The 13,882-nt window shown below is 35.7% G+C and overlaps 3 protein-coding genes across 4 annotated transcripts; all 3 read right to left on the reverse strand.

Moving 5' to 3' along the window:
* Window positions 1-513: 513 nt before the first annotated feature.
* On the reverse strand, window positions 514-3,602 carry LOC124434405. The gene is made up of 7 exons (XM_046984299.1): window positions 3,428-3,602; window positions 3,297-3,350; window positions 3,164-3,228; window positions 2,611-2,757; window positions 2,142-2,242; window positions 1,077-1,478; window positions 514-1,001 (listed from the first exon to the last, which is right to left on the reverse strand). Exons 1-7 carry the CDS (start codon window positions 3,446-3,448, stop codon window positions 598-600), a joined length of 1,194 nt encoding a protein of 397 aa, XP_046840255.1. The 5' UTR covers window positions 3,449-3,602; the 3' UTR covers window positions 514-597.
* Window positions 3,603-4,090: 488 nt separating this feature from the next.
* LOC124434138 (unconventional myosin-Ie-like) lies at window positions 4,091-9,717 on the reverse strand. The gene is made up of 24 exons (XM_046984019.1): window positions 9,553-9,717; window positions 9,378-9,442; window positions 9,147-9,291; window positions 8,978-9,075; window positions 8,755-8,845; window positions 8,600-8,689; window positions 8,437-8,514; window positions 8,024-8,108; window positions 7,758-7,870; window positions 7,508-7,640; window positions 7,289-7,352; window positions 7,102-7,168; window positions 6,946-7,011; window positions 6,798-6,878; window positions 6,442-6,528; window positions 6,241-6,324; window positions 6,028-6,111; window positions 5,854-5,946; window positions 5,687-5,772; window positions 5,477-5,561; window positions 5,094-5,200; window positions 4,815-4,913; window positions 4,584-4,730; window positions 4,091-4,172 (listed from the first exon to the last, which is right to left on the reverse strand). The coding sequence occupies exons 1-23, from the start codon at window positions 9,715-9,717 to the stop codon at window positions 4,598-4,600; spliced, it is 2,199 nt and encodes a 732-aa protein (XP_046839975.1). The 3' UTR covers window positions 4,091-4,172; window positions 4,584-4,597.
* A 218-nt stretch (window positions 9,718-9,935) lies between these two features.
* On the reverse strand, window positions 9,936-12,425 carry LOC124434406 (GDP-fucose transporter 1-like). 2 transcript variants are annotated; one of them, XM_046984300.1, is made up of 5 exons: window positions 12,232-12,425; window positions 12,094-12,154; window positions 11,458-11,598; window positions 11,253-11,369; window positions 9,936-10,988 (listed from the first exon to the last, which is right to left on the reverse strand). In XM_046984300.1, exons 1-5 carry the CDS (start codon window positions 12,288-12,290, stop codon window positions 10,335-10,337), a joined length of 1,032 nt encoding a protein of 343 aa, XP_046840256.1. In that variant the 5' UTR covers window positions 12,291-12,425; the 3' UTR covers window positions 9,936-10,334. The 2 variants fall into 2 exon arrangements, with proteins under 2 accessions (XP_046840256.1, XP_046840257.1); XM_046984301.1 differs by having other exon boundaries at window positions 11,253-11,366; window positions 11,455-11,598.
* Window positions 12,426-13,882: the final 1,457 nt, after the last annotated feature.

Below are 13,882 nucleotides of genomic sequence, written 5' to 3' on the forward strand. Positions count from 1 at the left end.
AAACGAAAACAAATAGAGCGAAAATGTTGGTTGTATGTATAAAAATTAAAAGATGATGGGGCTGATTTGAAGCTGTTTGGATCTTAGGTAATATAATAAGTTTTGATATTCATGTATATTGACGTATTGGAATGGTTTTCGTGTTCATAATCATTTATTTAATTTCTTGATACAAGAATAAACGAGGGAAAATCAATGGCGGCGGAACACTGATAAATTGGGGGGGGGCTATATTCATACATTCATATGTTATAATCCGTTAACACAATTGATTTCCATAGAAACTAATAAAGTAAAACATGCATATATGAATAATAGCCCCCACAAATATCGATGTTCCGCCGCCCTTGGGGGAGATACCATTTTACTACATGACGTCACCTAAAACTCACGCATGACTGTTGAACACACATTGGTTGAAAGATCACTGAATATAAAGTGAGAACCCATGGCATGACATGATCTCATAGAATTCATCATTCACATTGACAATTCGACAAAACAATCAGAGAGTAAGCGAAGCCACGAAAATTTTTTTGTTCAATACAACACACTATGATTGCACAGAGATACAATTTTAAAACGAGAAAACGAACTTTACAAAAGTTCTATTTTACTTTTATCTTTTTTTCTGAATGTTCGTCTGACTTTCCACACTTTCTTAATCTTGAACTTCTTGTTGCTCTCCGAAGGAACGGTTTGTACAGAAATGGTGTCAAAAGGCGACTCTTCAGGACGCGCCGGCGGCTCCAAGGATGGAAGCTCAGGAAGAAACTGTGAATTATCCTCTAAAGCCATACTTTCAACTGCATTAATTTCATTATTTCTGTACACTTCACCGTAATCGTTACTTCTGTACACTTCACCGTAATCGTTACGTCTCTTAACTTCACCATAATTCCCATATGTTTGATAATAGGTACTATATTGTTCATAGACGTACTCCCCAATCTCATCAGAATCATTAGGGACGCATGTCTGAGAATACTCAAGTTGAACACCTGAAATATGAAAAATCGTCAACAAAAAACAAACAAAGAAGCATCTAAAAATTTACGAGCTAACCAATCACGTACCAGTCCCGTAATTATGCAATTTCGTCTCATCTCGTGAGCCCACGATACAAAACATCACATTTTCCTGCGTGTGCATTACAGCGTAGTCATTTCCAATTTCAAGCATGAAACTGTCGTCGTGACTCATTCCAATATCCTGATACACTGCGGTAGCTCCATCTTCGCATGAACCGTAGAATCGTAACCACTTTGCCATGGAATCCAACTTTTCCGGTTGCATCTTTAGAAAGGGGATTTTAAGTCGCAGTTCAGCTTCGCTTTCCGCCAAGTTTCCAACGATCACAAAAGGAGAAAGAACAACTTCGTCAGCGTTCAAAGTGGAAGCACCAGGTAAGTCATAACTGATGAGCAAGCTTACAGCCTGCTTTTTGCGATGACTTCTTGAAACGTTGACTTCGAAACCTGACATAACATGAGACACCATTATCATACATTGCAAGGGAAACACGTCCATATATTTAATTGCAAATATTTGTTACTCTAAACTCTTTTCATTCATGAAATAAGATGGGCGATTGGCTGATTGTTATCGTTAAGATCAGAGGCATAGCCAGTAGGCAAATATAATCATGCTATGCATTTTTCTTTGTTCAACCACAGCAAAAACAATTGATTTTTAAAGAAACGAACAATAACGACGTTCTGATATTTAAATAGCACGATCAAAGCATGCGGGCTGGCTTAGTTACTACATAGGATTGCTTTATATTAAAGTAAAAAGAAATGAATTCAAAAAATATTAACGAATGTATCAACATATGTAGTTAAATGAGAAGTCGAATTTAAACTGTGTACTTATGTAATACTAATTTACAATATTTCATCTGAACTCAAATGATATGTCTTAAGTTAAAGACGAAACGACATCAAAAAAACAATCTTTTGCTTCAACTTTTGTAATGGCTGTATCAAAAATTCTGTTTTGGGATGTCATTTTAAGATAAAAAATTCGCTTTCCGGCAGGCAAATCTCATGCCACGATTTTGTGCATGAAGGATCAGATTTAGCGACCAGGACGAATAAGTAAAGTTAATTGAATCCAAAAGGTGAAATTATCACACAAACCTTTACACGATACTTTTCCGCCATGTTTACCAAATTCCACATCAATGGAGAAATTTGATTCAATTTGATTTGTCGGCACTTGAGCGTTCTTCTGGTAATTTCTATCGGGAAAATGTTGGTATTGGTAATGATATTCGTCTTCTTGTAGTTGTTGTTGTCGATTTCATATTATAAGTTAAGTACACCTAGGTTTCAGATATTTCACTGAGCAAACTTGAAGTAGCCAATCAACCCATTTCAATAAAAACACGTGAGCAAATTGAATATGTCACGTGTACTTATCAAAACCACCGCCAGTAGCTAAGTAGTCGAATTTAATCAACCAATTCAATAGGAGCACGTGAGCAACTAGAGGATGTCACGTGAACTTATAAAAGCCACCGTGAACAAGAAGCCGTATTTTGGCTAATCCACGTTGAGTTGTTCTCAATCTCGAGACTACTTTGTGTTACGCATCTTTCCTACTTACTCGTCAGATCTTTTTAGCTGTAACCAGACCTGTTGAGTTACATTGACTGCAGCCAAGAGGTAGGCGAGCAAGCTCGCTTTGTGATCCGTTTTTAAAATGATATCGAACTTGCTCGTTTTTATAACCAAGAAATCCTTCGCAGTACCACTGAAAATAAGAAAATTTATCAGTTTAAGGATTTCGTTTGATAGAAAGTGCATATATATTTGTTGAAAACATGATTAATTTTTATAACACAAAACCCCACATCTTATGTCGTACTATCGCACAGTGATAGTCACAGTCAGGACCTGAGTGTAGCGAAATATTACGAACTCGTGGATCAAAGATAGAACTAGTTGACAAAGGATTGTGGGACATGAAAATAGAATCTAATTGACAAAGGATTGTGGGACATGAAAATAGAATCTAGTTGACAAAGGATTGTGGGACATGAAAATAGAATCTAGTTGACAAAGGATTGTGGGACATGGTAATACAATGGCAGCAAATGAAATGGCGACGAGATCGGAGTAGTCTTGCCAAGTGATGTAATCAAAAGTACATCTCATACCTTATGGATAAAGCTCGAATTTGTTGATAATCTATCTTATGAAGTGTAGAATACACGTTCCCTGCCTGAAAACCAAAATCAATTATCATCAGTTTCACATACTTTATGTAAAACTAACATTGTACATTCTTACCTCTGGTATTATGCAAAGATTATGTAAAGACAATAATATTATATGAAACTCCATCTGAAAATATAAAAGACATCTCAACATATATAGTTTCCAACTTTATTCAGGATAAGTAAAACGCTTTTTTAAAATACCTTGCGTTCTCTGTTCAACATTTCTCCATAACAACTAAACAAGATACTTCGTTCTCCTGAAAAATTTTTAGACTTTCTAAATGTAGTTCAATTTTCATCAAAGCTTTCACTCTGATAAAGCTATGACAAAAGCTCGTTAGTGGTTATTCCATCAACTCATCATTCATTAAAAAAATTGAAAGATTTTTGGTTGAAAATAAAAAAATGAACATTTTTACCAATTGCTCTCTCTAAATTGGGGTTGAAATAGAAACCAACGAAGTCAGTCGTTTGCTTATGACTAAAGTTCAACGATGCAGTCGTTTTGGTGTCTCCCTTTTCATCAGGAATCTCATTTTCTCGTTCAGCATCCGATTTCCGCAACTGTTCTTCTTCCAGTGCAAGATAGTTCATCGCATCTAAAAATAAAGAAACTCAAACTCTGAACAGAGTTTACAAGAGCGTAAATATTACGTAAATCACGTACCCTTTAAACTTTGTTGAACAGAAACCCGAAAATTAAGTCTTTTTGTCTCGACATATCGCCTAATGGCTTTCGTTATCGTCTTTGTAGCTAAAGAAGATGTAGGTAGAAAAAATAGGTGTTTTTTCTAAGAACATAAATGAATTTAGAGAGAGACAGCCAAAAATCACCTTTCATTAACCTCGCAACATATCGCCGAGCAAGAAATCCACGAATTAAAGCTTGTATTTTTGCTGCAAACATAAACAAAGCCTCGCTCCGCCACTCCTCTAGTTTCGTCAACTATAAAATGTAAAAATTTCGAACTAATGCACCAAAAATTCCCTTATGAAGCTTTGAAATTACAATCGGGTTGAAAAAAGTGCCACGCTCTTTGTGAGCCAAGAGACTGGAACGACAAACCAACACTTTTGTTTTATATATATATAAATTATACTCCAAAGGGAGCCTTCATAGGTGAGAGTGTGAACTGTGAAGTATAAGAAGCTGACCGTGTAAGATAAAAACCTTCTACAATATAGTGCAAATTTTGTGAAAGTTATATAACAAGTCTCTAGTCATCCACACTTTAAGGTAAATTGCAAGCAAACAAGGCATGAAACGAAACGAAGTCACTTCATCTGTATTTTGTTGCAAAAAAGCCGCGTGTTTAAAGGCCTCAATAAATAAGTGCAATGCAGTAAAATCTGTTACCACATCAGAATCTTTTATGAAAACTTTTGTTTTTCCAATTCGCCATTTCTCAATCGAAAATTGAGCTTTCTCCATAATAGTTCGACAAATGCCAGCTTTGTCCCTATCCCTGCCTGTGCGACCTCTTTGGGCAAAATTACAGCATATCTAAATAATGAATAAATATTTTCTGTACTGCAACAAATTCAATGTCTAGTAAAACATGTTAAATATACTATGAAGTTAATTAACCTTTCGATAAGTTTGTCGAACACACGACGAAATGCGAAGCCAGCACGGCGCACTTCGATGTTCTCACGAAGACCGAGATAAGAAATTTGAGGCATAATTCTGCAACGAGAAACGGGGTGGGGTGTATTTAATGAAAGGATTACAAATTAGATATGGATGTAGTCTTTGGATGTTTGTGAATGTGCGTCGATTACCATTTCATAGATTAAAAATATTGTGTTGATTGGTAAATTGCACTATTGAGCCGGAATCGAAAGTCAATGATCTATTTTTACCAACCTTTGATCATTCCAATCTAAAGGTTGTTTTGTCTCACATGGCTTAAGACAGCGAACGTAGTGTGGCGTACATGACATAATGCGATCAATCATCGCTTGACACTGAGACTAAATGTATGGAATATTTTTATCAACAAGTGAAAATCATTTTAGAACTTCATATGCACACAAATTGGAAATTTGAAGTCATCCTGTTTTAACTTTGTGGACGATTTCATTGATGTCTGAGAATGTAGTTTAACAGTACAAACAAACCTATCCTAAATCAATCCTAAATCAATCCTAAATCAATCTTAAATCAATCATAAATCAACCATAAATCAATCCTAAATCTCTGTGTTGATAATCAAGTACGTCAATTCCCTACTCACACAGATGACCAACCTTAATCTTACTGCTGCCCGTAGAACCGCGCCCGCGTTTTCCAGAGGACACAGTCATGTCACCAAACAAAATCTTAATGAACTCACTAAATTGGAAAAAATATTTGTAAGAATACTTTTCAATCGTCAGCTGTAATTATTCTGTACTATAGTCTTTCTGAAGTCAAGCACACACTATTTTCATAACGATAAATCCAGATAAATATTTTACTTTTCGCTTGACTGCATGAGTTGTATGATGTCGTCAAACAACAAATCCTTATTTCTCTCACAAAAATGCGTTGCTTCGTAATTAACCTACAGGTGTACATGGATACAAGATAGTATATTCATGGATAATATAGATAAACAAATACAAACAGGGATCATTCTTCAAACCTTTCCGGCATAATGGTGTATCTCGAAATGAGTAGCAAGACCTCTAAAGTATTTGGTATATGTATTTTCGGATCCAACAACAGCTTTGAGTTTCTGAGAACGAAATGTAATTTTATCAATATATTAATACGCATAGCTTATCCTATTGTGTACATTTATTTTCTAGCAGTGTACCTCCATCAGCGTCCTGTCCGAACCCTCCGATGCATGTACTGTAAAACAAACGTCGTCAAGAATGCTCATTATTCCAGGAGGATTCTAAAGTGAATGGAGGATTCTGATGAGGAAATTTTGGCATCAACTCAATAAATTAAACCAAAAGAATAATTCGGTAATACAGAAACGAAACTGCGAGTCGTAAATTTATGACAAAATGACACGAGGAACCTTGCTTTCGATAAGATCGCAGACGAGTTTGTTATTGAAAAATTTCACCGGAATCCATTCAATGCCTTCTTCTGCATATTCTTCCTTGAAAGATAATGGATACAAGGCAATGTACAACAAATGTAAACAACACAACAATTTCTTTCAATATTGCATTCGGTAGCTAATGGACCAAAGATGGCCTGCTTTCTTTATGAATACCTGTTCAGTCTTCAACGTCAATTCCACGAAAATTTGTTGAAGTTTCTCGTTGACGTAGTTAATACAAAACTGCTCAAAACCATTTGTCTAAAAAACACACACACACAAACCTAGAGTGAAGTCACAGAAAAATGTTGAGCACGAAAACATTTCGATGAATAATCATTGAGAGAAGTTTCATTGATAAAGGTTTAATGGATTATGTCACTGAGCCAATTCAAAAGTGGATGTAATACTACCAGAATAGCATAAATGCTTTCCCATGGAAAAAGTGGAGGATCTATGCGCCCTCTTACTCCCAGACCCGTGGTTGCTGTAATCCCTACTTCCACATCATGTAAATATATCCAACTCACCTCAAATATTTCAAATCCATAAATATCCAAGACTCCGATACACAATCCAATCTTTTCTTTTCGCATCGCCGTGTTAATAACCTGGAAGACAAGGAACGTTGTTCACAAACTGCATCAGGAATCTTTTTAAAACCAATCACGAACGTACCGTCACGAGATAGTCAAAAAGTTGAGCATACAAAGCTTTTGCCAAAGCATCCCTTGAGACATTCGCCTAAATGAAAAGAAAATATACCTTTGATTGAAAATCGAACATACGCCACCGATACAGAGCAAAATAACCCGAGTATTTTCATCGCCATACTTGTTCCTTATTGAGAGTCATCATCATAATGTCGACCTTTCCTCCCCATCGTGCCTCCATCAAACGACTACAGCAATTGGATTACAATACCAAAATTAAGTAGTTAACCTATCTCATTCCCGCAGTTTGTCATCTCTCATTCCCAGTTCTCCACCGCTCGACTACACATTCATGAATCATTGCATACCTCACTAGTTTCTCTTTCAAAGCATCTTTATCGACGCCAAGTAGTTGGGCTGGTGTATCTAAGCCTACAATAGCACACACAAAAACTTTCACTGCTGGCTAGATACAATTCAGATATGAATATAATAACGGGAAAAGTCATTTGCCTCTTCAGATACGTCTGACATTCTGACAACTTCACTACGTATGCGGTCACTAGAATGAAGATTTAAGGACTTACCTTCAGGATTTTCTACATCAGAAACATTATTATCTTCCACAAATCGGATGTTACCAAGGTGAAGAATAGCTGAAATAATTTCGAGGACATTTTGTTGCTTCTCTACCGACATTCCTACAACGTTCATGGCATTCTGAACGGGCACGCAAAGAAAGTATTTCAAGACACCGCGATTTAACATGTTGTAAATGATTTTAAAAATAATTTTGTCATCCCCAAGGATTTTTGGTACTCGTTCGACAATACCTACTTTCGTGGCAACAAAGTCTTCGGTGTCATTTGTATCAGGCACAGTATAAACTCCCCCGGTTCGATTCAAGTAATAAAACTGCGAAGGGTCGGGAATTTGCAGTCCAAGTATTTCTATAAAGCCATAAAGAAGATATGTGTTTTAACATTTTTATAACTTAAGTGACGTTACAACAGGAAGGCAGTCTTTCATTGCAATAACAAAAGTATTATGTGGATCCAGTATGACTTCTCGATATTTCCTGTGTTTCCACGAAACCAAAATACCTTTTTTATCATCCTCGCATCCTTTTAGCAGCTGATAGAACACGTGATAATTACGTTCGCCAGGATTCTGGGAAACAACACGTGACTAGAGAAGAAAGGATGTGGGATGACGGCGATTAGAAAGAAATAATAAAAATATTAAAAAATAGAACAGAGCATTTAAAGAATTCTATGACGAGAGGTAAACAAAAAGTGTAAACCACCATCTATGTAATACACGTGCATTTGCAAATACTGAATTGTTAGCCCTCAGTATATTAGTGAGATATACATTAATTTAAAAATAAATTCATTAGTTCGTGATAGCTAAAAGCTGAAGCACTTCAAAATATCCTTGCATCACAAAATACGACGTCTGTATCAGCGTTGAAGCGACACTTGCACATAAAGCCGAATTTTTACACTAATTTTACCTTCTCAAGTAAGAAACTCGATATTTTCCCACCGTCAGGCTGCCCCGACATGTTGAATAAAATCTCGACAAACTTTCCCTGAAACAAATAAAAAATATATAATAACTCAACTGTCCGGACTTTCCACTTGTGTGATGTACAAAATCCACGTTGGTACACTTACAAAACGACTTGAATTGTTATTTCGTAACGTTTTTGCATTTCCAAAAGCCTCCAGCAGTGGATTCGACTGAATTATTACATGCTTTATCTCCTGTATAAAGTTAAGGCGTCATAAAGTGTATATTTTTGTTCATAAAAGAGGAAAGACAACGTCACCTCTATTTTCTCATTACCAGCACCGGCAATCTCAGATAAGTATGACATGATGTACTTCGCAGACACGGTTTTGCCTGCTCCACTTTCTCCGCTATGTATACCGACGTAGAAATGCGATAGATTAAAGACAATGCACAAAAAAATATACGTTACTCAGAAAGCATGGTCTCTCTGTGATGACCATAGGATGCACAAACAATTTTGCGTAAGAGAACATCCTTACCTTATGATAACACATTGACTTTCCCTCTCCATCATCATATTCCTGTACATATGATCTGTCAACGAGTATATATGAGGGGGAAGATCCACACCTGAATCCTAAAATTATAGAAAGATATTGTTTGTTAATTTTGAGCGGATGTCATCTTTCAGAGGAGACAGCATCCTACTTGATTGTCGTCTCCATTCGACTGATTCATCATATTAGGAAATTGAGCTGTAGAACACTTTAAAACATCGCTGCTTTTTAACTTATTTTTGTCATTTTTCTTTGCTCGTTTTCCCCCAAGGAAATTATGATAAGCTAGCACATAACTAGCAAAAAAAAGATAAACAAAGCAAATTTACAAATGCTCGAATGGACTTGGAATGGAAGGACTAGTTGTAACGTAGAGAATTACTCTTTATTGTAAATGTCAAGTTTCATGAACGGATTAACGGCAATCAGAACTCGACCGATACACGTCTATAAAAGATAATCATGCACATCATTACACAGCAATCCATGTTTTGCAATTCAGAATTATGGAATGTTACGTGGAACAGGTAAGTGAGGAGCTTTGAAAAAGGACTTACGTAAATTTGTTGATTCATCAACCGTATGTGTAAATTATCGGCGATTGAACGATCATTAACTTTTTCCAATTCAGTCATGTCATCCAATCCGACTTTTTCACGTGATAAAATTGCCCTGCACGTGTCCTGCCACGCGTCCACCCCAAAGTCCAAATCTTCCGCCATATGAGCGACAAGTTAGCCTTTCCAGTAGAGAGCACGCTCTATTTTTGAGTGTAAGGATTTCATCCCTACTTGAATAAACACATAATGGCCACGCAGCGCTTTCAAATTATGAAGATGTCATGTAATTAATAAAAGTTCTATTCATGACGTCTATGATGTCAAGTATTACGTCACACTTCAATGACGTAACTGTTTAATTACGTAAATTTCACAACGGATGAAACATTAATGTTTATTTTAGAACATTACTAATAAATGATTTCATGTATAAAGTTGAATTACAGTATCATACTATAATGTTTCTACAATAAGCAGGAACATTAGTGAAAAGCAAAGTCATCGATACTCTCATAAGATAGGGCATCGTGCAATATTCTAACCGCAAATCTACAGGGTAGAAAAGACAATCGTCATATGTTGCTAGGATATATTGGTCTTTTCAACCTTACATTTGAGATGTTTGCCTACTAACTGTTTAAAACTATTTATAACGAAATTCAGAAAAGATCAGTTAAAGTCAAATCACAAATTGCATCATATTTTTCATTTTCTCTACAAACGGATTTTATCTAAAATACAAGATATAGCAGAATGGAAAGGATAGAGTAAAATGAAAATCATTGTTTCCCGCCGCCATCAGAAGGATTTTTTGACTCTTCATTATTTTCATTGGTCACAGGAAGAGTGCTAATGTTCTTCTTCATTTCATCGTGTCGTACCTTGGAGTACATACCAGATCCACCAATGACCAGACCATTGCTAAGCCACCATAACGATGTCTTAACCTCTTGGTGGACGAACACTGCCAATATGGTTTGAGCACATGCCTTGGCAGTGCCACTGATGTTGTGTGTCAGCGGACTTGTTACCTTGATTTGCAAGCCGGTGACGTAACCAATCGCGATTCCGAAGATCCCGGATAGCGTCATAACACCCCAAAAATACCCACTGGTTATCATTGGAAAGTTATAAATCACAGAAAACTCCCCCATTATAGCCATCAACGGAAGGAAAAGGAAGATAGCATTAAAATTGTTGTACAATTGAAGACGCCAGATGTTGTTGTCGACAATATCCAACTTTCGTTTTGTATAAATCGCATTTAACGAAACACAGAGGCTTGCAAAGACACCAAAAACTACACCAGAATAAGACAGTTCCCCAGAACTACCTTCTTGGTTAACACCAAGTACAAAACCGCTGATAATGACCGCACAGCATGCAATTGCTTTGCACGAGGTTTTCACACCAAGAACAAGAAATGTGAAAAGCTATATAATATAAAATAACATCAACTTCTTGCTGTTCATCTAACCTCTCAAAACATCTCAAACAGTTTCATAAAATTGACATGCTCAGACTTTGAATCAAGTATTTAAGAAATTTTCAAGTATCTAAATAGGCAAAGGACAAAAGAGCACATTTCTTAAATATGTCAACTGCCAAACAGTATAAGTCACATGATTGTATATCAACAAATTCCTTTTGTTGCTGTTGTCGTTACTTGGAAAAATTTTAATCAAATCCCAACTTACAACATTGAATACGGTTGTCAACGAGCGGCCAACATTGTAAAAGGACACGCCAAGATGTTTGAGACAGAGATTGTTAAATGTGATCATTCCAACAAACACAACAGACAAAGCCAGAATCTAAGCACAAAAACAGAAAAAAACCAGAAGAAAATAAAGGGATTAACATCTCATCTAATAACTTTGATTGCCAAAAATAATGACTGACCTGCCTGGATATTTTAAGGTCTATGGAAAATGCAGGAAACTTTCCAATCCTCGGATATTTATCACCAAGAAAACTCAAGAAATATATACAAATGACGGTCACAACACATTGATACCAAGTGACAAATAGCGGTGCATCGAGCTGTCATCAAAAAAATCTTCATCAATATATTATTATTTTAATTATTAGTGCAAGTCATGTTTTTATAAATGTTATTTTCCCGATCACAGCTCCTGTGGAGAACAGTTCTAAAGATCAATAAAATATTTATATCTATTACAACCAAAATGTATCATTATTTTGCTCTCTCCGCCTTCAAAAAGCAGTTATGACAATTCTTATTTCAAGTTTTCTTTCATAACTAAGAATTTTAGAGCCACCTATAAAAAATCCTACATTCGTTAAATTCCTCAAACAATTTCCCATATTGAATAATATTGACCACATAATTTCAAAATGTAATTTTTCAAATTCCAAGGTCGTTATGCATAACTGATGGCGAAAGTAGACAAAATATTTTAAAACAGACAAGATGCCAGTCATCAAAACAGCTGTCAATATTTCTAAAACGAAATGTTTGAGCGTCGAAACAACGGTCAATGGTTCTCTAGAAATGAACCTCATGTCTATTTTTACCTTTAAATCGGGACTGCTCAGTAGGTATTTGTTCAAAAATACCATCGAGATTGATATCACCCTAGTATAAAAACAACAACAGTGCTGCAAGATGAGGTCTTCAACAGTTGAATCGTTCATAAAATAAAAATGACTCACCAATAAGCTGTGACAACAGATGCTATTTTCACAGTTTTGCTAAACAACGATTCAGCCATCGTTAATCGAAAATAATGCCGGCTATCACGATTATTAAAACAAACTACGCGATGCAGATTATGATCAAAGAATATTGTTTTAATTTATGTACACGAGTCGCCGGACATAATTTTATCGACACGATTCACCGCCGCCATGTTCATAGATATTTATAATGTCCCTCACCCCCCTGATAAATTGCATGAGAGAGTAAGACAATGATGGGTTTGTTCAAAGGCGAGATCTCGTTACCTCAATAAAACCCAAACAAAAAGAATTTAAAAATAAAGATTAAAGATTTAAGTCAGATGCAAATGTGTCTCATCCATTGAAAGATTAAAGTTAGCAGTACTGTAGGGCACAATTAAGTATATTCGAGAGAAAGTGTTTTAGGTGCAGTCAATTTTTCGGAAATTCAAGCGTAAAACGATAATAATCGCAAAATTTTCGACAATACTTAATGCGATGACATACAAATCACATCCCGCTCTTTAGGGGATATTACGTCACGATCTTTTGTTTGGACTGGATAACTTTAGAGATTGAAAATCACCAATTGTTAATATGATTAGACACATCGGAAGTAACTTACCTTTGGGAGGAGTGAAATATTTCACTGAGTTTTGATAATTTTGAGAAGAAAAGGTAGCATGTTGAAGTTTCACAAAAATTTTAGGATGTCATCGGAAGGAATGATTCGCCTCTGTTTAAAATTACTTCGTCTAGCAATATTCAACTTACACAATATCCGCAATGCTCGTTAACTTTCAACATAGAAATACTTTGCATTTCAAATTGATTTCGTTCAGAAAAAAATTCAGAAAGTGCCCACATAATACGAATGTGCTTTCCAATTGAGAATTGGGATAATTTATACCATGTAGCCATGAACAATAGCTCTTGTTCTTTATATTGATCGTTTCTATAGCTTTTGTTTTTCATTAAAATTTGAACCAATCATATTCTCTGATGATGCAGATGAATAGCGATGAAATATATTTGAACAAGTTGCTTGTCTTAATTTGGTTGATATTTGTCGAGAGAGAACGTCTAGATGCAGAAGGCAGTAGTTTTGCCGTGTTACTGGAAAGTTTGAGAAAGTTTTTGATAGTTAAGATAAGGCAAATGATACAGACGCAGTGTATTTAGACGAGATTGACTCGAAGATATCGCTGATTTTTGTATGAAGCTCAAAATAAGGTGGATATTGATGATTACTTGTAGTTTGCTTGGGATCGTCGATACAAGACAGTCAGTATAAAACTTTCATTCACGATTATGAAGAAGCTGTGGTAAGGTTTGCTTTGTAGTTAAATATGAGAACCAAAATACATTTAACAAAAGTGGGTATTTCTACATAGTAATTAAAAATGTAATGCCTAACAGTTTTTACTAAAACACTGTGATCATCACTTCAAATATTATTCCTTTTTACATGATAAACGATCTGCGGTTGTCTGCAAAGCAACATTAAGTTTCATTTCGTGGTTTGACAACTGTAATGCTTTAATTTGATGAACGTATTTCAGGTGTGAGAAACCTTAAGTTTTTTCTTCTCGTGAGAATAAAAAAGACAAAGAAATCAAAATGCCAAAATATTCTTTTGTTCATC

Source organism: Xenia sp. Carnegie-2017, unplaced genomic scaffold (assembly GCF_021976095.1).
Source record: "Xenia sp. Carnegie-2017 unplaced genomic scaffold, XeniaSp_v1 HiC_scaffold_14, whole genome shotgun sequence".
Taxonomy (NCBI): domain Eukaryota; kingdom Metazoa; phylum Cnidaria; class Anthozoa; order Malacalcyonacea; family Xeniidae; genus Xenia; species Xenia sp. Carnegie-2017.

Bases quoted from the DNA above. Each gene is read 5' to 3' on its own strand.
- LOC124434405 (XM_046984299.1), bottom strand. From the start codon at position 3,448: ATGTTGAACAGAGAACGCAAG. The intron at 2,243-2,610 runs GTAAGTAGGAAA...TTTTCCCGATAG, and splicing joins CAGCTAAAAAGATCTGACGA to AAATTACCAGAAGAACGCTC. The intron at 1,479-2,141 runs GTTTGTGTGATA...ATGTTATGTCAG, and splicing joins CGGAAAAGTATCGTGTAAAG to GTTTCGAAGTCAACGTTTCA.
- LOC124434138 (XM_046984019.1), bottom strand. From the start codon at position 9,717: ATGGCGGAAGATTTGGACTTTGGGGTGGACGCGTGGCAGGACACGTGC. The intron at 8,846-8,977 runs GTAAGGATGTTC...CGGTATACATAG, and splicing joins AGTCAATGTGTTATCATAAG to CGGAGAAAGTGGAGCAGGCA. The intron at 7,871-8,023 runs GTATTTTGGTTT...ATGGCTTTATAG, and splicing joins ATGCGAGGATGATAAAAAAG to AAATACTTGGACTGCAAATT.
- LOC124434406 (XM_046984300.1), bottom strand. From the start codon at position 12,290: ATGGCTGAATCGTTGTTTAGCAAAACTGTGAAAATAGCATCTGTTGTC. The intron at 12,155-12,231 runs GTGAGTCATTTT...TTTTTATACTAG, and splicing joins TCTGTTGTCACAGCTTATTG to GGTGATATCAATCTCGATGG. The intron at 11,599-12,093 runs GTAAAAATAGAC...TTTTGATGACAG, and splicing joins TGAGCAGTCCCGATTTAAAG to CTCGATGCACCGCTATTTGT.